Source organism: Lutra lutra, chromosome 8 (assembly GCF_902655055.1).
Source record: "Lutra lutra chromosome 8, mLutLut1.2, whole genome shotgun sequence".
Classification (NCBI taxonomy): Eukaryota; Metazoa; Chordata; class Mammalia; order Carnivora; family Mustelidae; genus Lutra; species Lutra lutra.
The window spans coordinates 16902703-16926608 of NC_062285.1; the positions used below are offsets into that span (position 1 = coordinate 16902703).

General features: G+C 38.5%; 1 protein-coding gene across 1 annotated transcript in view; it reads left to right on the plus strand.

The window, feature by feature from the left end:
* Window positions 1–23906, plus strand: part of C8H10orf67 (chromosome 8 C10orf67 homolog) — a 158705-nt gene that overhangs the window by 130042 nt on the left and 4757 nt on the right. The window contains exons 15-16 of the mRNA XM_047743397.1: window positions 7385–7465; window positions 7552–7609. Coding sequence (XP_047599353.1) covers window positions 7385–7465; window positions 7552–7609 — 139 coding nt within the window. The remainder of the gene's footprint in view (window positions 1–7384; window positions 7466–7551; window positions 7610–23906) is intronic.

Genomic DNA, 23906 nt, shown 5'->3' on the forward strand with positions numbered 1-23906 from the left:
CTTTATATTCTGTGTTACTATGTTTTCTCACTCAGCTCAGGGAGGCTTTTCACTGTCATGTGTTTGCTACGGATGACACCTTCCACCCACGGCCTGTGAGGTTCTTGTTAGCCTTGAATTCTAATGTGTCTGTTATCACTTCTGTTACGCATTCCGTCGTCTTCTCTGTATGTTGCTGCTAGCTTTGCTCAAACTGTGCACTGCTATGTCACTTGCCTTCAGTTGCAAACTTATAAATAACAAAGATTGGATGTTAGTTCTTTAAACCTAACCTGACGCTCACTTGCCTTCAATATGAAAACTGAAACTACATGCATTTATCAGCATAAATTGATATGTTTGGGGCTTTTGTTACCTTGTTTTGTGACTGCTTATTCTTTTCTTTGTTTCCTGGCTTATGTATTATGAAGCACATTTTACTTGCTTTATCTGTATTGTAACAGTAAACTTTAATGTAAAATCGAATTGCAGTTGTGCAGTTACAACAACATGAACCAAACAAGTCTGAGTCTTCACCCACTCTGGGTAAAGAGGGGGTTATGAATGATTTTGTTCCTCCAAGTTCCATTTCAGCCTTAATTGCATCAATATATCCCCCACCCCTTGGGCTCTCTCTCTCTCTCTCTCAAATAAATAAATAAAATCTTCAAAAATCATGACTTTTACCATTCTTTAGTTCCTAATGTTGATTTATTTCTTAGAAATTGGATCTTGTCTTTGAGTATCTTTCTTTTTTTAAGTGAAAGGAACAGTATCTTTACTTCTGTATGCCTCACCCTGACTGAAGCCAGATTAGTATTTGTTTTTTGTTAATTAACCTGGCTTATCTTCCCCCAGTAGATATTTATAAGCTATTTTCGTGAAACTTGAAATTTAAAGATGTCACCAGGAAATGAGTTACCACATTATTTTATTAATTTCTCTTGAATAAAATGAGCCTTTCTCATCTATAAATCTAAATCTTTTTTTTTTCAACTTAGACAAGTTTCTTTTGTATACTTTTAATGATGGCAGGATTTGTTTTTGTTTCTTTTTCAGAGACACTATTACAAGTTGAAAATTTGTCTTCTGTCCTCCATAACTGACACATTCTCTTTAATGTAATGCTATTCTCTTTGTTCTTTTCCTCGTCATTTTTAGGAAACCCTTCCAGTTTGTACCTCTCATCAGAATTTCCCAAACTTATTTTAAGAGTGCTGAGATAGTCTCAGGTCATGATCCTGGGGTTCTGGGATGGAGCCCTGCCTCGGGCTCCCTGCTCAGTAGGAATACTGCTTCTCCCTCTCCTCCCTACTTGTTGCTATCTCTCTCTTTCTCTCAAATAAATAAATAAAATCTGCTTTAAAAAATAAAAATAATAATAATTTTTAAAAAGAGTGCTGAGATCATGATTTTCCTTGGCCCCCTAGGGGGAAGGGATGGGGCCATGACTGAGGTAGCCTGAAACTCCTATCCCACTGACTGAGTCCAGGAGCAACCTTGTCCATTTCCCCCCGTGCTCCCGCCAGTGATACCATTTTTATGTGTCCTATGACAACCTGAAGTTTAGGAACTATTACTTTATATAAGTATTCTATTGTGTACCATGTTGGGTCTAATCATTATCATCTCAAATACTGATTTTAAATCTGTTATTGTGTAGTTAGCAACCTATTCAGATTATATGCAAATCTGTTTATATTGGCCTGTTCATCCCCAGTGTACGTTTCCATACTCTTACACTTTTAACTTGGTATCAAGGCTCAGTATGAAAGAATCCATTTTGGGGCACCTGGGTGGCTCAGTGGATTCAAGCCTCTGCCTTCAGCTCAGGTCATGATCCCGGGGTCCTGGGATTGAGCCCTGCATCAGGCTTTCTGCTCAGCAGGGAGCCTGCTTCCTCCTCTCTCTGCCTGACTCTGCCTATTTGTGATCTCTGTCTCTGTCAAATAAATAAATAAATATCTTAAAAAAAAAAAAGAACAAATCTTAAAAGAAAAAAGAAAGAATCCTTTTTGTCTTTACTCTGAATTGTTTTGATTTCTTTTCTTTTCTTTTCTTATTTCTTTCCTTTCTTCTTCTTCTTCTTCTTCTTCTTCTTCTTCTTCTTCTTCTTCTTCTTTTCCTCCTCCTCCTCCTCCTCCTCCTTCTTCTTCTTCTTTGTTTGCTGTGAAATAACCAATTGCACAAAAGGGATGAGTGAAAATACATGTGTGCAACTTAAAGAATGATGATCATATGAATACCTGAGTTCCCAGGACACAAGCCATAAATAGAATAAAACTGCAAAAGCCCACCCATTGCATTTGTCTCCATTCCCTCCCAGAGACCACCATCCTGATGTTCTTCTTGAGAGTTTTGTCACTTGTGCTTGTCTTCCTAAGCAACATATTGCTGACTTTTGCCTGTTCTTCAACTTTTTATAAATGAAAGAATATAATTGGAAAAAAAAAGTATTCATCAGTGATTTGCTCCATTGTTTCAACATTATGCTTCTAAGACTCATCCATGTATCCACGTCGATGCTTGTGGTTGTAGTTGACCCACTGAGAGTACTCTAATGCTTGACTATACCGTAACTATTTACCCACTCTGCTGCTGATCAGCCTTTGGGTTAGATCTCACTTTTTTGCTATTATGAACATCATTGCCCCAAACATTCTTTTATTCTCACCTGATGAACATATGTAGCAATTTTTCGAGGGTTTTTGTTTTGTTTTGCTTTGTTGTTTATTTTTAGAGAGTGAGAAAGAGAGTGTGAGCAGGTGGGGAGGGGCAGAAGGGGAGAAAGAATCTTAAGCAGGCTCCACACTCAGTGTGGAGCCTGACACAGGGTTTGATCTCAAGACACTGAAACAATGACTTGAGCTGAAATCAAGAGTGAGATGGCTTAACCAAGTGAGCAACCCAGGCATCCCAGTTTTTCCAGGCTTTATAGTAATAATAGAATTGCTGGTCCTAGATTATTGGTATGTTCAAGTCTGTGGGAGAACGAATATGATTGCTACAACAAAAATACGCTCCCTTAAATAAGACTGAAGATTACCTCTCTTTCAGGTCAGTGAGGAAAAAGAGCAGCCCCCAGGCAGGGGAGTGAGAAGTATTCCACAGTCGTGATGATACACAGGTTTCTTCAGTCATTGCTCTGCCATTTCCTAGGATGTTTCCTCATTCACACCAAGAAGGCTGAGTAATTCCATGTCTGTGGGTATACATGGCAGGAGGAGGAAGTCCAGGGCAAACATGTTAGTTCTTAAGTATATGACCCAAAATGGCAGACCTCACTTCTACTCATGTCCCACTGGGCTGATCAAACTGCAAAAGACTGAGAAAACGGGGTGGCCAAATACCCGATGAAAATAATGCCAAAGGATAAAGGAGAATAGGTGTTGAGGGTTGATGAACAGTCTCCGCCATAGAAGGTAAAGCCAGATCATTTTCCAAATTATTCTTGCTAATTAACACTCTAACCAGGAATGGATGGAAGTTTCTACTTTCTTCATTGTCTCTACCACTTACATGGTCAGACTATAATTTTTGTTTGTCTTGTGATTGTGTAATGGCTTCTTCTTGTGGTTTTGGGGGGGGTGTAACTTTTTTACCCATTTATCTCACTACTAATAAATGTGGTCATCTTGTCATATGTGTATTGGCCATTCAGGTTTTCTCTTTGAATTTATGCTTCAAGTTTAAGCCTTTTGTGTCTACTGAATTCTCTTTTACTTATTTATTCATAGAAATCCTATAAGAATTAGATGAATTTCTAAAACTATGTAACCTATCAAGACTGAATCATAATGAAATAGAAAATCTCAACAGAATGATTACTAGCAAAGATATTGAATCAGTAATCAAAAGCCTCCCAACAACAACAATAAAACCTAGGACCGGATGGCTTCACTGGTAAATTCTACCAAGCATTCCAAGAAGAATCAATACTAATCCTTCCCAAACTCTTCCAAAAAAAATAGAAGAAGAACTCTTCCAAACACATTTTATGAGGCCAGCATTACCCTTATACCAAATCAGACAAAGATACCATTAAAAAAAAAAAAGAAAATTACAAGCCAAATATCCCTAGTGAACATAGATGCAAAAATTCCCACCCAAATATTAGCAAACAAGATTCAGTAATTAAAAGGATTAGTCACCATGATCAATGGGATTTATGCCAGGGATGCAAGGATGGTTTGACATCTTCAAATCAATCAGTTTGATAACATCACAAGGATAATGCTCATATGATCATCTCAACAGATGCAGAAAAAACATTCCTTTTTCTGAAGAAAATCAACAACCATTTTTGATTAAAAACTCTCAACAAAGCAGGTATAGAAAGAATGTACCTCAACATAATAAAAGGCATATATGACAAGCCCACAGCTAATATACTCCATGATGAAAAGCTGAAATCTTTTTCTCTAAGATCAAGAACAAGACGAGGATGTCCACTCTTGTCATTTTATTCAACACAGTATTGCAAGTCCTAACGAAAGGAATAGGCAAGAAAAAGAAATAAAAGGCAAACAAATTGGAGAGGAAGAAATAAAACTCTCACTATTTACAGATGGCTTGATAATATATTTGTAAGACCCTAAAAACTCTATTTTAAAAAGCTGTTAGGGGGTACCTGGGTAGCTCAGTCATTGGGTATCTGCCTTCAGCTCGGGTCACGATTCCAGGGTCCTGGGATCGAGACCCGCATTGGGCTCCTTGCTCAGCGGAGAGGCTGCTTCTGCCTCTCCCACTCTTCCTGCTTGTGTTCCCTCTCTCACTGTGTCTCTCTCTGTCAAATAAATAAATAAAATCTTAAAAAAAAAGCTGTTAGAACTAATAAAAATTGTAATACAAAATCTACACACAAAAATTTCTTGCATTACTTAACACTAATAATGAACTATCGGAAAGAGAAGTTAAGAAAACAATCCTATTTATGATTGCATCAAAAAGAATAAACTACTTAGGAATAAATTTGACCAAGGATGTGAAAGACCTGCATATTGCAAACTACAAGGTATCAGTGATGGGATCCATGCTCAGCGGGAAGTCTGCTTGAGATTCTCTCCCTCTCCCTCTGCACTTCCCCCTGCTTATACACGCTCTATCTCTAAAATAAATAAATCTTTTAAAAGATTTTATTTCTTTATTTGTCAGAGAGAGAGAGAGCACAAGCAGGGAGAGTGTCAGACAGAGGGAGAAGCAGGCTCCCTGCCAAGCAAAGACTCTAGCCCAGGACCCTGGGATCATGACCTGAGCTGAAGGCAGATGCTTAACAAACTGAGTCACCCAGGTGTCCCTAAAATAAATAAATCTTTTTAAAAAATGTTCAAAATCATTAATCATCAGGGAAATGCAAATCAAAACCATAATGAGATATCAACTCACATCTGTTAGAATGACTGTTACCAAAAAGACAAGCAATAATAAATGTTGGTGAGGATGTGGAGAAAAGGGAATCCTTGTGCATTACTGGGGGAACGTAAATTAGTGCAACTGATACAGAAAAAAATACTATGTTCCTTAAGAGATTAAAAGTAGAACTACCATATGATCCAGCAATTCCACTTCTGGGTACTTGTCTGAAGATAACCAAAACACTACTTCAAAAATGTTTATACCCCATGGACACTGTAGTATTATTTAAAATAGCCAAGTTATAGGAACAACCTAAGTTCCCATCAATAGATGAATGGGTAAAGAAAGTTTGGTGTATATATACAAAGGAATATTTTTTGGCCATAAAAGAGAACAAAAATTGCCATTTGAGTTAACATGGATGAACTTTGAGGTCATTGTGCTAAGTGAATAAGTCAGACAGAGGAAGACAAATACCATGTGGTCTCTCTTATATGTAGAATCTAAACAAACAAACACCAAGCTTCCACAACTAATGAATCGTTGAACACTATCATCAAAAACTAATGATGTACAATATGCTGGCTAACTGAACATAATAAATAAATAAAATCTTAAAAAAGAGTTTATTATGAATAAAAAATTTTTTCAAGGAATTCTTTATATAGTTTGGAAGCTAATCCTTTGTCAGTTATATGTGTTGTAAATGTCTTCTTTCAGTTGGATGGTGTTCTGGTATCTTTTCATAAACAAAGGTTCTCAATCCTGATGTTAATTTAATTAATAATATTTTCCTTTTTACCTTCATATTTTCCTGCCTTAAAACCTTACCTAACCTTCAGGTGACTGTGTACTGAGCAGTGCTAGATTTTACATACATAGCAGAATGGATGGAGCTTAAACACATAGTACTTAGTATTTAGCAAGAGAAGCGGGAACACATAAGGCATACTGGGTTTCACTTTGAATCTAAAATGTGCTTAACACTGGTTCAAGATTTTCGAAGTCTCTAAAGGAGAGAAGTGCTGCCAGTTACATTGTGCCACTCCACCTACTGTGAAATGCATCCCAGTTTAGAGGATGTTAAAATACCAGAGGGCTATGCTTTAGAGAATCAACAAATGGGATAGCACATAACGCCTCTAGCGGAAATTAAAAGGCAGGCACAAAAGTATGTATTTTTGCAGGAACATATCCAAATTAAAGATACACATAAAATATTTAAATCGTTTCCTTGGGGTAGTAACAAAGAGAGTGGGAGTGAGCTACGGAGAATAGAAAAATACATGCAAACAGCCCCGTGTGCACGCGTGTAGGCACACACGGAAGGCTTGCAGACAGAAAACTTCACGTAAATCTCCAGTGTATATCAACGGACCTCAGGCCTCTTTCTGATAAACATGCTTAGGGTACGTTTCCTCCTTTCCCCCCCACACATGTTTACTGTTGTCATTTACTTTTCAACAAATGATGCTGGGGAGAATTCTTGCGTGCGGGGGCTCCTGAAAGACGCGGTCCTGGGCTTTCACCATTCAGTTCCTGGGAATCAGGACCACTGCTGCCCTAGCCTCCCGGAACGAGGAGATGTTGGGGACAACACTGTGATCCCTGGCCAGTGACGGGTTGTGAATCCCAAACGGGCTGGAGATTATTAACAGGAAGTAGAATCAGGGTATGGAGGGTAGCTGTACGTGGGGTGAGCATAGCATAATGTGCAAACTGGTCAGATCACTAAGTTATACACATGAAACTAATGCAACACTGTGTGTCAACGGTACTTAAATAAAAAGAAAAGAAAAAGGTAGAGTCAGAACAGCCATTGAAGAGAACATTTTTCTTGAATTTTCTCTCAGAGTAGCCCCCCAAAAGAAGGGATCTGTCTATTCCAAGGGTTTCAAGGAAAGGATTTCCCTAGCCATATTTAAACAAATAAATCAGGAGCTTAGTTTTCAAATCTTGGTTAATAAAGGACCAGAGAGCCTCCTACATCCGTTCCATTTGATAATCACCTCCCCTTGATAAAACAGTACATACCTTTTGTGTCTTTCAGAAATTAAAACCTTTATTTGTGCAGTCTAAAACAAACTTGGTAACAGGTTCTACATCTTCTGGAAGTGATCATACGCCTTTGGTAGGTAGATTATTTTTTTGCTATTGAACATTCAATTGGTTGCTACTCTCCATCCTTAGTAATGAAACTTCTTGCTTTGCCTGCAGATGGACAAAGACATGGATGTAGTCAGTGACCAGATATTTTTTTCCCCTTTATCAAAAGGTAAGGATCTTTATTGTTGGAAGAAATGGTTCACACACAGAATGGGTGCTTGGTCTAGATTGACAGCTCCTTCTTTTTGTTATCCTGAGGCATTTGGAATTCTGGATGAACGCATGGCTTTTTTTTTTTTTTTTTTCAGCCAGTTTATAAAACCAATACACAGATATGCTGAATCCAAGAACATTAATATGCATTTCTGAATATGGGTCGAGGCTAAATTGAAAGGCTAGACTGCTTCAGCAGAGAGAAACCTTTCTTCTGGGTTTCCATGCAACAGAGAAGCTTTTTCTGCACTGCTTACATTATAGGTAGTATTTTTCTGGAAACTTTTAAAGGTATCAACAGTTAAATAAGTGTAGAGAAATAAGATTAGATCTGTTGAGTTGTTGGAAATTCTAACCTAGGCAGTAAGTGATTTCTTAAAACACTGTAATATATTAGGAGAAGAGAGACTCTTATGATTTATCATCAAAATCTAGATGGTTGGGGCCCCTGGGTGGCTCAGTGGGTTAAAGCCTCTGCCTTCGGCTCAGGTCATGATCTCAGGGTCCTGGGATCTAGCCCTGCATTGGGCTCTCTACTCGGCGGGGAGCCTGCTCCCCACCCCCCCAACTGCCTGCTTCTCTGCCTACTTGTGATCTCTGTCAAATAAATAAATAAAACCTTTAAAAAATATATCTAGATGGTTGAATTTGGAACCTATGGCTGGGCTGACATTTTAATGAGAGAGTTTAATTAGCAGCAGCATTCCATACTCCAAAAGATTCAGTGGAGGGTTTTGCATCCAGAATTGATTTTCCATAGCCGAGCAAACCATTTTCAAAGGTCCAAACTAGGACAGATGAAACTTGATGGTCACCTGAGGTACAGCCCCCCCACCCCGGCCGCCAAAACAAGCGTCGCCCCCTTTCCTCCGCCCTGAAAATGCCAAAGACGGCTATTTCTACCCTGTCTACTGAAAATCCTATAGTTCATTAGTCTGCTCCTTCCCCTTACGAAATAAAAGCAAATGTAAATGCTTTTTCATGATCCATAATCTTGCAGTCCCCACAAAGCCCTATCTGGGGGGCTTTGTTAATCTGTTAATGTTAATCTGCTTTGTAGAGGTGATGTCTGTGACGGTGGTCACACCCAGCGCCTCTGGGCAAAACCCTGAAATTTCTTTTACTAAATCTCTGATACAACTTCAACACACCATGGTGTTCCCTAGAAAGGTAGTGTCCGGCGGGGGAGGGGGTGTGTGTTGCAGGGGAATAATCCAGTGAACAAAAGTTTCTGGTTAAGTCGATTTTAGTTAATTCAAAATTTACTAGGAATAAATTTTCTGTTTTTAATGAAGAGAAATGAATACACGAATGCCAGGAGGAAAGCAGAATTACACATGTGCTAATTCGGGGAGTAAGGGAATCTTATGAACCCATGGGTTATGGCTACTGGATGGGTTACACACTAGACATTCAAAGGGCCAAATCATCTTCATGAAATAAGTCACCCCAACTTTCTTAGATACCTCACATGCTTGAGTACCCCCTTGTGGCCCCTAGGAAATAGTTTAATTCATTATTAGTATTTTCAAGCACTAATTCATAAATACATTATTAAAGAGGCATTTGGCCACGAGGTTAGTGTGTACCTGATTTATAGACAAATATCTATTCTTTCTGTAGCACGGGGGATTACTATGATCACTATGGTGATGGACCCCAAATCGAACTCTTTAAAGTCACCATTGTTTTTGGTTCCATTTTTTAGGATATGTAAATAGAACATTAATATTTTAAGTATTACTGAGTAGTCTCTCTGCTAACAGGATCCTTAGTGTTGTCTCAAAGAATGTAAGAGAGGTTGTTCTCTCTCTCGCACTATGAGATTCTTCTACAACTCACGTATGGAGAACATTTAGTGGATGTAGGCACTACTGTAAATGTCTTCCATGTTTTAGCCTTAATCGTCACAAAACCCACGGGGGTTGGCACTCTTGTTTTCGCCTGGTCTGCGGAAAAGACAGTTGGATGCAGAGAGGGTTAGTGGGCTACGAGGGTAAAACCACAAACGGGTGACACAGCAGAGTTCAAGCCCAGACAGTGTGGCCCCAGAGCCCTGGCCGGTCACCACTGGATTATGTTGGCTTGCCCCCAAGACTTATGCATGGCATATCGCCCCATTCTCAACCACACGCAAGGGGAAAATCCAGGACATAACAGAGAGGTCGTGGAGGCTGGCAGACTACGGTTCCCATCCCAGCTCTACCCACATACTGATATTATTTCAAGTCTGTCCGCTGGGGAAATGGAGATGGTGACCCCACCTCAGAGCTTTGTGAGGAGGATTACGTGAGATGTATGTTATGTGCCTAGCTAACCCCTATTTCCTCTGAGCTATTGATTTTATTACTCCCAAGTCCCCCCAGTAAAGCCCGCAGACCTGCCTTTTAGCCCACACCGCACAAGGGCCATAATGTCCTCAGCAGTAGGAGGGTCTAGTGATTTAAAAGAACGGGTCTCTCCTCTGCTTCTTCAGTAATTATTTTTCTCCCAACATATGTAGAAGAATAAATTGATCATTCGTATCAAAATATGCAATAGGTATTTTGAAAACAGTGAAATAAAAGGTAAAATAGAGTCTTCAAACAATGTCGTATCAGGGGATACATCTTTTCTAAGCAGATTAAAAATGACTTTCTGTTATTTCAAGCTTGAATCCAAAAATTTCAAAAGAGAACAACAAGGAGTCACTCATGCAATGTGGAAAAAGAGATAAATAGCTAAAAAGAGAGAGAGAGAGATAAATATATCCTTGTTAATATAAGGGAATAAAAAATGAGGTATGATACTATCTGCAAAATTTCAAAGCAGTTTTGACACAGTAGTAATGATCCCAAGAGAGCCCAGGTAACATTATTAATTTGTTTGCTACTTAACTGTGATAAAATTTGGGATCTGAGCTGCCCATTGTGTGCGGGGCACTGACACGGATTTTATGTACTCAAGAAGACCTTTCTCACAGTCCAGTAATTAGGTGCTATTGACATTGTAATCTTTGGAAATGTTCTTAATGAGCCACAAAGACAGAAACCTCATAGATAAAACCTCAAAGTAACACTGACCCTTTAAGTAGCTTGTCAGTAAGAGAAAGCTCAAACATAAGTATCTGAAGAGCAGGAGAAACCCAAATTTAAACCTAGATTACATTGTTTTGTTCATTCTCTGAGCTGTTGGGGGAAGACACATCGAACAGGTGATTTGTAAAGGCTTTTAAAAATAGTGGAACAATCGGAACATATTTGAAATAAGTCCAAAACCTTTCTTTGCACCCTTTGAAGCTCTGGACTTGAAAAGTAATTTTTTTCTACATGTGTTTTCCACCGACTTGTAAACATAAGTATTAAGAGTGGAGTTCAGTGGCCCCTGTTTCTAACACAAAAATAATTTAAAAAATCACATAAGAAATTGGAACTTAGATAAAAGATAAAATGTAGAAGAAATCTCAGGCATAGGGTTAGCATCATTTTATATATCATTTCTAGATTTTTACTGTAATTAATGTAATTAGTGATGTTTTCAAATTCATATTCAAATGTGTATTTTATTATATTATCACATATACTGCATATATGCATAAATGATAACATCATTTAGCATGTAATTGATCACTATTAAACATGTTAGAAGAAAGAACTAATCCATAAATATGAGTTAAGTACCAGGACTAAGCTGATTTACTAAACATAATGCATTAAGGAGTCTGTAAGTGTTGATAATATCACTAGTCCCAATTTCTCTATGATTTCCCTATTGTCATAAATTACCTATTATTCAAATGGTGTATCTCTAAGTTACTATATGGCATCCTTGTCTTTGAGATTTGGGCTGATTCTCAACTACCTATCCTTAGGAAATTTTCTTGCTCTTTCTACCTATATTCTAGAGATATTTATTAGATGGTAATGAAAGCCTAGGGTATCAGCAGTGCATCCTTTAAAACACCTTTCCAAATACCGTGAATTCTCAGTAACATAGAAAAGAGTCAAGATGACCAATTGGGTTAGAAAATTAATCACAAAAATCAGAGGTTCTCTATCTAACTGAGGCTCTTTCTGTTGGTCAGAGAGGATGGAAAAATGTGAAAAAGGAAAATGAAAAGTAATCTATCCTTTGAACACACAGTATTAGTCTCTTCAGAGACTTGTTTCAACAATTAGTAAGCAGGCAAATTGAATTTGTAAGATCGTAAAAATGGAGCCGAAAAGAGGGTTAAGACATATACATATTTTAAAAAGTACTTTCTTAATTTGATATCAGGACTGTCTTGTATTAATTTGGTCTAGTGATACTTTTAGGTATTTGTGGGCAATGTTTCATTTAATAAATGCCACTAAACACATTGCTAATTGTGCCCCAGATGGTACTGAGAGGTCCTCAAAGCGTAAAGCAGGAGACAAGACCGGTTTCTAGTATCCATTGTTATTCACTCGTTGGACCACGGGAGGAGGCCAGCAGCCTCTCAGGAACCCCTGTCCACTAATTTTATCCCACACCTTAGCTGCCCGGTTGCTGCCCTGTTAGTTAAGGGGTCTTATAAACCATATAAGCCATTATGGTGATAACGAAATACTGAGAAAGGGTTTCATTAGTGCAGAGACAGTGGGTATTAATTTTTAAATTTAGGAATGGTTCTGTTACAGAAATTACAAAATGTTACAACTTATTGTGAATAGATTCATGCAAATTTGTGGCCATATCACGTGCACCCTTACTGAGCTAGAAATGACACCTTTGAGTGAGAAAGGTACCACACGAATATTACTTTCAACTGGAGGAACCCCAAGTTTGGAAACTGAGGGAATAAATAAGATTAAAAAGGCGGGTATTTGCATCAGTGTATAGACATATCAGTGGAGAGGCGCTGTTGGTTGAGCATCTGTCTTCTGATAGGGGAGTTGATCCCAGGGTCCTGGGATCGAGCCCCATATAGGGCTCCCTGCTCAGCAGGGAGTCTGCTTCTCCCTCTCTCGCAGCCCCTCCCCCTGGCTCGTGCTCTGTCAGTGCTGGCTGTCTCTCTCAAATTAATAAATAAAATCTTAAAAAGAAAAGAAAAGAAATAGCAGTGGACTCCAGTCCTCAGCTAATTACGTTCCTAGCAAGGACGACTTTCATGTAGTTTTCTCATCTTAAAAGAAACAAGCACATAGAAAAAAGTAGGTCATAAGGAGAAGAGTGTTGTCTGCTATTAATTTCCACACAATGTAAGAGAGAGGTGAGCAAAAAAATGATAAAATGATTTTATTATTTTTGTTTCCCTATCAGTAAGAACTAATTGAGGAAAGCCTTAATTTCTTCATAGATGTATCTAATGTAGAAACTATTTTAAGTTTTACTTTATAATATTTCAAATATTACAGATATAGAAAACATAAAATTGCATTACACCTGGCTCTGTTAGATTTTGCCATGCTTGATTCATAAAAGAAATAAAACAATGAAGATTGAGTTGAAGCTCGCTGGTAACTATTCCCCTCCCTCCTTCCCTTCCCTGATTTAACCACTGCCCTGATTTTGTAAATTTTATATTTCTGCATGCACGTGTGCGCACGTGCACACACACACACGTATAATGTCATTTGGCATGTTTTCAAGGATTATATAAATGATAGTAGAATGTATAGATTCTTTTTTCCTCATGAATGTTAGGTTTTTAAAATCTAATTACAGTACTTCGCTATATCTTGAGTTCATTTATTTTACCTGTTTTTAATATATTCCATTGTATGCTATCCTACAATATATTCGTTCTTCTACAGATGGGAATTTAGAAGATTTTCAACTTGTTGCCATTGAAAACACCACTGCTATAAACATCCCTGTACATTTTCATAGTCATAAGGGGGAGAGTTTCACTCAAGTAAATTCCTAGAAATGGAATTGCTGAATTGAAGCATATATGCCTCTCTAACTTTACTAGATGCTGTCAAACTCTGCTACTAGGCAGTTATGTTAATTTCGATTCCTACAAATAGTTTATGGGTTTGCATTGTCTCATATTCTTACTAACACTTGAGGTTCCCATACTTTTTAATTTTTGCTGATCTAATGGGTGTGAAGTTATCTCCCATTTTTTAATTTGAAATTCCCTGATAACCATTGAGAATAATTTTTTTGTGTGTATTGACCATTTTGGCTTCCTCTTCTGTGAATTGCTTGTTTTTAATGGTTAACCATTTTTATATTATTTCGTGGTTTTTCCTTTTTTGGTTGATTAGTAGGAGTCTTTATAAATTCAGAATATTAGCCCTTTGTCAGTTATGTGTTTCACAAATATCTTGTCACTGTCTGTAGCGTGTCTTTCAACTTTGTTTTTGATGTCTATTGTTGAACCAAAGTTTTTTAAGTTTTACTTAGTTTTATTTTTTAGTCTTTTATGAATTGTTCTTTATTATCCATTTTTAAAATTTTTCTTACTCTGAATTTATAAAGCTAACCCTACATTGTCTTCTAAAAATATTACAAATTTTTTCATGTGTCTGTTATCCATTTGTGTGTCTTCTTCAGAGAAGTGTCTGTTCATGTCTTCTGCGCATTTGTTTTCTGTAGGGGTATTTACCCCGAAGATACAGATGTAGTGAAAAGAAGGGCCCTATGTAGCCCAGTGTTGATAGCAGCAATGTCCACGATACCCAAACTGTGGAAGGAGCCAAGATGCCCTTTAAGAGACAAATGGATCAAGAAGATTGCATATATACAATGAAATATTACTCAGCCAGGGTGCCTGGGAGGCTCAGTTGTTAAGCGTTTGTCTTTGGCTCAGGTCATGATCCCAGCGTCCTGGGATCGAGCCCCTCATCGGGCTCCCTGCTCGGTGGGAAGCCTGCTTCTCCCTCTTCCACTCCCCCTGCTGTATTTGCTGTGTTCCCTCTTGCTGTGTCTTTTTCTGTCAAATAAATAAAATCTTTAAAAAAAATATTACTTCGCCATCAGAAAGGATAAGTATCCAAAATTTGTATCAACATGAGTGGAACTGGAGGAGATTATGCTGAGTGAAATAAGTCACACAGAGAAAGACAATTATCATATGGTTTCACTTATTTGTGGAACTTAAGGAATAGCATGGAGGACTTAAGAGAAGGAAGGAGAAAATGAAAGGGGGGAATCATAGGGGAAGATGAACCATGAGGGATTATGGACTCCAGGAATCAAACTGAGGGTTTTAGAGGGGAAAGGTGGGGGGATGGGTGAGCCTGGTGATGGGTAGTAAGAAGGACACGTATTGCATGGAGCACAAACAATGAATCATGGAACACTACATCAAAAACTAATGATGTATGGTGGCTAACATAGTGTAATAAAAAGAAAGTATAAAAAATAAAAATATTACCAATTTGATTTTTAAAAAAATCCTTTTATTTATTTGACACACACAGAGAGAGAGAGAGAGAGAGAGAGAGAAATCACAAGTAGGCAGGCAGAGAGAGGAGGAAGCAGGCTCCCCACTGAGCAGAGAGCCTGATGTGGGGCTCGATCCCAGAACCCTGAGATCATGACCTGAGCTGAAGGCAGAGGCTTAACCCACTGTGCCACCCAGGTGCCCACCAATTTGATTTTTATACTTAGGTGCTTCAAAGCAGCAGAATTTATTTTTGTAGATGGAATGATTTTGGAGCCCAGCTTTTTTGTTGCAACAGAATAGCAGATTACCCTATCACCACCATCTGCCTCCCTAACCTTGTGATTTGGAATGCTGCATTTAAATGTTTATCACTGTTGAGTATGGGATTCTGTATTTTCATCTTGTTTCCAAAAAATTTGCTGAACTCTACTGATCCTAATAGCTTGTCTGAAAGTCTCATCACTTAGATAATCATATCATCTATAATTTTAAAAACTTCTGTCTTCTAATCTATATACCACTTATTTTTTCTTTTCTTATTGCACTGGCTAGGATTGTCACTATGATATTGAACAGAGCAGTCGGTGGTACTCTCCTCTTGTTTCTCGCTTCATAGGACAAATTCTGAAGTGTCACTATTACAATACCATTAACTATATTCTCAATGCTGTACTTTTTATCTCTGTGACTTACTCTTCCCATAACTGGAAGCCTGGTTCTCTCACTACCCTTTACTCATTTTGTCCATCTCCCCACCTCCCTCCCCTCTGGCAACCATCAGTTTTGTTCTCTGTATTTATAGGTATGATTCGCTTTTTGTCTGTGTCTTCCTTAATTTGGTTTTCAGATTCCACATGTAAGTGAAATCATATTATTTATCTTTCTCTGTCTGCCTTATTTCACTTAGCAAAATGCCTTCTAGCTCCATCCATGTTGTCACAAATGGAAAGATCTCATTCTTTTTTATGATTGAGTGATATTCCAGCATATATATATATATATATATACCACATTTTTAAAAAGATTTTATTTATTTATCTGACAGAGAGACAGCAAGAGAGGGAGCACAAGCAGAGGCAGTGGGAGAGGGAGAAGCAGGCTTCCCATGAACAGGGAGCCTGATACTAGGGCTCAGTCCCTGGACTCCAGGATCATGGCCTGAGCCCAAGGCAGGCGCTTAATGACTGAGCCACCCAGGTGCCCCTGTATACCACATCTTTATTCATTCACCTATCAATAGACACTTGGGTTGCTTCCATATCTTAGGTCTTATAAATAATGCTGCAATAAATGGGTGCATGTATCTTTTTTAATTAGTCTTTTCATTTTCTTTAGTAAAAACCTGGTAGTGGATTTACTAGATCATATGGTAGTTCTATTTTTAATATTCTGAGGAACCAACAATTTCTGCCAACTGCGCACAAGGTTCCTTTTTCTACATATCCTCACCAATATTTATTTCTAGTCATTTTGATTTTAGCCATACTGACATGTGTGAGATGATATCTCACTGTGGTTTTGATTTGCATTGCCCTGAAGATTAGTGATGTTGAATGTACTTTCATGCGTCAGTTGGCCATTTGTATGTCTTCTTTGGAAAAATGTGTATTCAGATTCTTTGCCTATTTTTAATCAGATTATTTTTTTTAAGTGTTGGATTATATAAGTGCTTTATGTATTTTGGATATATCATTTGCCAATATCTTCTCCCATTCAGTAGGTTGCCTTTGTTTTCATTGCTAGTTTCCCTTGCTGTGCAAAAGATTTTATATTTGGTATAGTCCCAAAAGTTTATTTTTGCTCTGGTTTCCCTTGCCTTAGGAGACATATCTAGAAAAATATTTCTGTGGTTGATGTCCAAAAAATTATAAGCTCCATTTCTTTTATTTTAGTGTGTATATTTATGTGTATGTGTATCTTTTTGTGTATGTATGTTAAAAATTATTTCAATAATTTCTTTAGTGAAGTCCTATTGGTGGTAAATTCTGTTTTCCTAAATTTTTACCTCACTCTTGATGATAGTTGAGAGAGTTATGAAATTCTAAGTTGACAATTATTTTTTCCTTCACATTTTGTCATTTATACCATTGCCTTTGAATCTCTACTCAGGGTTACGTGAAGTCTGCTTTCAATTTGTCAATCATTTGTGATCATTTTATGTTTTCTTCCTGGCAGCATCTATTTATTTATTTTTAAAAGATTTTATTTATTTATTTGACAGTGAGAGAGAGAGAGCACAAGCAGGGGCCGCAGCAGTCAGAAGGAGGGGGAGAAGCAGGTTCCCCATGGTGCAGGGAGCCCGACACAGGTTTCCATCCCAGGACCCCGGGATCCTGACCTGAGTTGAAGGCAGACGCTTAACCAGCTGAGTCAATCGGGTGTCCTTATTTATTTACTTTTAAGGATTTATTTATTTATTTTAGTGAGAGAAAGAGAGAGTGGGGAAGGGGCAAAGGAGAAGGAGAGAAGCCAAAGCGTACTCTGCACTGACTGCAGAGCCTGACGTGGGGCTCGATCTTACAACGCTGAGATCATGACCTGAGCTGATACCAAGAGTTGGATGCTTAACTGACTGTGCCACCCAGGTGCCCTTTTTATGGTGGCTTTTAAAGTTTAGTCTTTATATTTGATGGTCTGTAGTTTTACTACAGTACACTGAATGGTGTATTTATTTATTTTTCCCTCTTTTTTTTAAATTAACATATAAATGTATTAGTTGTTTCAGGGATACGGGTCTGTGACTTGTCAGTCTTATATAATTCCCAGTGCTCACCACAACATATACCCTTCCCATCACCCCGTTAACCCATCCCCTCAACTCTCTCCCATCCCGCAGCCCTCAGTTTGTTTCCCATGGTTGAGAGTCTCTTATGGTTTGTCTCCCTCTCTGGTTTCCTCTTGTTTCATTTTTTCCCCTCTTCCTCTGTGATCCTCTGCCTTGTTTCTTAAATTCCATATATCAGCGAGATTGTATGATAATTGTCTTTCTCTGACTGACTTACTTCGCTTAGCATAATACCCTCTAGTTCCAACTACGTCGTTGCAAATGGCTTACCGGTATTCAGAGTACAATCTGGACCTGATGGTTTGTATCTTTCTTTACGTCTAGACATTTCTCAGCTACTATCTTTTCAAATATTGTTTATACAACCTTCTCTACATTATTTTCTTTGAAAGCACCTATCTCTTTTTTATGGATCTAATCTAAACTAACTTTCTAATTTTTACATTTATTTCTCTATTGTGCATATGAATGGATTCCTTAGTACTACCCTTATAATTTGCTAATTTTCTCTTCAAGTTTTGTGCCCAATTTGTCCCATGTTTTAGTGTCTCATTTTCATGACTTTTTAAATTGAGTCTTTTTCAGAGCCACTAGTTCTTATTTTATTCTGGCCTGTTTTGTGTCACAATGTGTTTTTTTATGTATACTATCAATTATTTCTTTGGTACACACACATATTTCAATGTTTTGGTCAGACTATTTTTACCAACTAAAATTTACCTGGAGTGAATTCATGTTCTCATAGCTTATCTTGCTGTTGTCTTTACAAGCACTCTGCTCCTTTGGAACTTTGGTTTTCAGACTTATTTTCTTTCTTCCTTCCTTTCTTTCTCTCCCTCCCTCTCTCTCTCTCTCTCTCTCAAATAAATAAATAAAAATAAAAGGAAGTAAACCCTATCCCCTCTTTCACCTATCCCCCCCTGACCTCCCCTCTGGTAACCATCAGTTTATTCTGTATATTTAAGAGTCTGTTTCTTGGTTTGTCTTTTTTTCCCCTCCCTTTGCTCCTTTGTTTTCTTTCTTAAATATGAGGGGCATCTGGATGGCTGAGAATATAGAGCCTGTGACTCTTGATCTCACGTCATGAGTTTGGGCCCCGCATTGGGTGGAGAGCTTACATTTAAAAACAGGTTAAAAAGAAACAAAAAACAGGTTAAAAAAAACCCAAAACTCCACATATGAGTGAGATCATATGCTATTTGTCTTTGACTTATTTCACTTAACATTTTACTCTCTAGCTCCAACCATGGTGTTGCAGATGGCAAGATTTCATTCTTTTGATGGCTCAGTAATATTCCATTACACACATACCACCTCTTCTTTATCCGTTCATCTGTGATGATGTGACACTTGGGCTGCTTCCACTGTTTGCCTATTGTAAATAACACTGCAATAAACATAGGGGTGCCAGTATCCTTTTGAATTCGTGCTTTTGTATTTCTGGGATAAACACGAAGTAGTGCAGTTACTGGATCATATGTTAGTTCTATTTTTTAACTTTTGAGGAAACTCTATACTGTTTTCCACAGTGGCTGCACCCATCTGCATTTCCACCAAGAGAGTAGGAGAGAGAGTTCCCCTTTCTCCACATCCTTACCACCGCCTGTTGTTTCTTGTGTTGTTAATTTTAGCCATTTTGACAGGTGTGAGGTGATATGTCATTGTAATTTTGATTTACATTTCCCTGATAATCAGTTAAGTTGAACATCTTTTCATGTGTTTGTGGGCCATCTGTAGTCTTTGGAGAAATGTCTGTTCATGTCTTCTGCCCATTTTTTATTTATTTATTTATTTTTTTTGTATGTTGAGTCGTATTAGGTCTTTATGTATTTTGGCTACTAACCCTTTATTAGATATATCATTTGCAAATATCTTCCCCCATTCCTGAGGTTGCCTTTTAGTTTTCTTGATTGTTTCCTGTGCTGGGAAGAGACTTTTTATTTTGCTGTAGCCCCAATAGTTTATTTTTGCTTGCGTTTCCTTTGCCTCAGGAAGCATATCTAGAAAGATGTTGCTATGGCCAATGTCACAGAAATTATTGCCTAAGCTCTTTTCTAGGATTCTTATGGTTTCAGGTCTCACATTTAGGTCTTTAATCCTATTTAAGCTTCTTCTTGTGTGTGGTGAAAGAAAGTGGCCCAGTTTCATTCTTTTGCATGTGGCTGTCCAGTTTTCCCAACACCTTTTGTTGAAGAGTCTTTTTCCCACTGAATAACCTTTCCTGCTTTGTTGAAGATTAATTGATCATATAGCTGTGGATTTATTTCTGGGTTTCCTGTTCTGTTCCATTGATCTCTGTGTCTCTTTTTATGCCAGCATCATACAGTTTTAATTACTACCATTATGTAATATAACTTAAAAATCTGAAATTATGATACCTCCAGTTTTCTTTTTCTTTTTCAAGATTACTTTGGCCATTTGAGGTCTTTTGTGGTTCCCTGTAAATTTTAGAATTGTTTGGGAATACCTGGGTGGCTCAGTCAGTTAAGCATCTGCCTTTAGCTCAGGTCACAATCCCAGGGTCCTGGGATTGAGTCCCACATAGGGTTCCTTGCTCAGAGGGGAGTCTTCTTCTCCTTCTGACTGCCACTCCCTCTGCTGTGCTTGCTCATTCTCTCTGATAACTAACTAAATAAAAGCTTTAAAAAAGTTTAGAATTGTGAGTTCTAGTTCTATGAAAAATCCTATTGGTATTTTGGTAGGAATTGCATTAAATCCCACTTTACGTTACTTTGTCATGGCAGCCGTAGGAAGCTAACACAGAAGGACAACTTAATAACTTCCATGTTGTCAACAATAAATAGACAGACAGTTACTATCCCAAATGAGTTCAGTGGCCTTATGTTTCCACTTTACTTTACCTGTTCTATTAATTTTGACCATCAAGGAGACATTTCCCCTTGATGGATTAAAAAGTTACTTTTTCCAAGCTTCAAAGTACATCCTCATATTAAGGAATCGAATGTGAAAAGATCTGTGTATAAATTGTGTATCAATTTGCCTGACACTTTCCTGGCCGTCAGAAAGTGATCAAGGAATGTATAATAGAAGTTTATTTTTTATTTTTTTTAAAGATTTTATTTATTTATTTGACAGAGAGAGATCACAAGTAGGCAGAGGCAGGCAGAGAGAGAGGAAGGGAAGCAGGCTCCCCACTGAGCAGAGAGCCTGATGCGGGGCTCGATCCAAGGACCCTGGGATCATGACCTGAGCCGAAGGCAGAGGCTTTAACCCACTGAGCCACCCAGGCGCCCCAGGAATGTGTAATAGAAGTTAATCTGAAATTGACACCACTCAGACTTCTACTGTTATGAACTTCAGTTACTAACTCACAGAATCCCAATTTGTCCTCAGATTAAAGGATCCCATCAAGTCCCGGTGCCCTCTTCCTATAAACCTGTCCATACCTCCTTTTCTTACTGTTGCCTCTTCAAGCAAGCGCCTCTGGTCCTCTACCTCAACCATTATCTTCCAGAGAGCAATGAGAACCTGCTCTCTCCCCTTCTCTGTCTTTTTCTCTCCTTCTCCAGGCCACTCCCCTTGTCTTCTGGCTTCATACATCACTGACACAGCTCTTACCCAGGTCCTCAGAATCATTCAAATGCGAAAATGGTTTCCACTTCTCTCACTTGACTGCACCCCCCCACGCACACACAGACAGCGTGTTGTTACTAATGAGTCTACCAAAAGTCTTAAGATGTTCTCCTTTTGATCTCCAAGTCACCAGCCTGTTCTCATTCTCCTCCTACTTCCCAGAGCATCCTTCTCAGCCTCTCCTGGTTACCCAATTCTGCCCATGCTCTGAGTATTACGTGTTGGAGTCACTAAAGATTTTATTTTTGGTTTCCTTTTGCCCACTTTGTTTTCCCCCTGCTTAATCTTAACTTCAGTAGATATCTAGGGTTTTCAAGATTAAATCCGGTTTTTCAGTTTAGCGTATAAGACCTTTTATAATAGCTGCCTCTCCCCTACTTGGGCTCTATAATCTAGTCATAACAAACGACTTGCTGTTCCCTCCTATTTCATGCTATTCCATGTCTCTGTGCCTTTATATATGCCTTCACCTAGGTGGCAGGTCGTTTGCCTGGTCTTGCTGCACTCATCCGCCATGGCTAGTTGGCCGTCGATGGCCTCATGCTGGCTCTCTGCTGGGGCAACAGGGTAACCAGATCTTGCATTTGTCATCACTGAACAAGCAAACCCAGTCTTGTGATCATGGCGGTCTCGGGTTCTCAAGAGCAGCAAAAGAGAGCAAGTTCCAGTGCACGGGGCTAGTTAAGTCTCTATTGGCACCATAGTTGCTCCTGTCCCACTAGTCAAAGCAAATGGGATGACAAAGACCAGAGTCAATGTCGGGGAACAGCAAAGGCCATGGCAAAGGCCATGGACACACAGGGAACCATACTGCTTACCTTTCCGGTTTTCACCTTCTCTTTGATGCTCTATTCATTAATCCACTGCACAGATGTTATGAACACCCACCATAAGCAAAGCCCTGGGCTAGGCACTCAGAATGCAGAGTCTCCTTAGTATTTGGAATTTGTACTCTAAGACTGACATTTAAAGACTAGGACATACAATAAAAGAAATACCAGGAGTTAAGGCTGCTAGGCTAGGTAGGCTGGGCCTGAGAACACCTCTCTGTGCTCCTTAGTATATCACAGAAATTGCTACCTCGTTACTCAGAATTTTCTATTTATAGCTTCCCCCAGCAAAAGGTGGAGTAAGGCTTGGAGGAAGTTGATCAAAAGACACAAACTCCAGTTATGAGGTAAAAAACCACTGGGGATGTAATGAACAGAATGACCGCGGTTAACACCACTGTGCCCTATATTTGAAAGCTGTTAAGAGAGTAGATCTTAAAAGTTCTCATCACAAGGAGAAGCCCTTTGAAAAAAAAAAATCTCTACGAGGTGATGGATGTTAGCTAAATTTACTGCGGTACTCATTTTATGATATATCTAAGTCAAGTCCCTATGCCATCCACCATAAACTTACATGGGGCCAACTATCAATTACAGCCCAAAAATTCTGGGGGGAAAAGGATAACCCAAAGCCAAAATACAGACCCAAGATGTAAAAATCTTTTTAGTGTGTAGATTTAAAAACTATCATTGAAGATTTACTAAAATTTCCTTGATAACCTATAAATTTAAGCAGGAAATTGTGTAAAAACAGCATTTCCACAAAAGACCCAAACTCCAGAGGTGGGAGAGAAAAACAGTTAACATTTTCATCCTTAGGCCCCCAGCTGTGTTGCCCGTTTGTTGGAATAAATAGCTGTTTGGAACCTCAGATTCCTGCTTGTGCAATTACATAGACCAAAAGTCCAAATGAAAACCACTTTAAAAAAATAACTACCCAAAGCTGCCCTATTACATGTATTTATTTTTCTCTAGGATTAGGACAGATTGTGTGGGCAGCCTAGTCTTTCATAAAGAGGGGGGTGGGGAACAGAGTTGGGTCTTCATTTTCTCACAAAAGGCACAATGGCGAGCGCATCTGTGAACATTGCATAATTTGTTATGTTCTACAAAGAGGTGGGTTTTTGTTATACACATACCAAAGCTATTTGGTACTGTTGCACCAATGATCTCTATTCAGGTCCAGAAAAGAAATTGGCCTCCGAAGAGTGAAAGGAGAGTAAATTTTTCTTTAAAAATTAGATACAGATTATCACTTCCAAATGCAGGAGGGAATTTTACAAGGGACGGTGCACTGATTAGCTTTCCAATGGACATCCAGTCCTTTATGAAACACATACTAGCGGTGGTCAACTGTGACCAATGTGGTTGATTACTCTCCAAAAGAGCTGAACTGAGATTACCCATCTAATCTAATTGAGAAATGTTGGGTGAACTTGAACTGTTTCATGGACATGAATGACCAGAGAATTTATTTGATAAGACATTAAAAGCTGAATATGGTAACTATCTCTTTGATGGTTTGATACAGTCATTCCTTTAGCTCATTTGCATGTCTTTCATATTTTTTGTGAGTTCTCTTCTGGTGATTACATGAGCGGCCTAAATGAGAAAGAGGAAGAAACGTTTCTGTGCAACATCATTATGAAAGAATTAGAAAGCTTACCTGGCGTCTTTATTTGGCTTTATGCTTTAAAAAGTGACT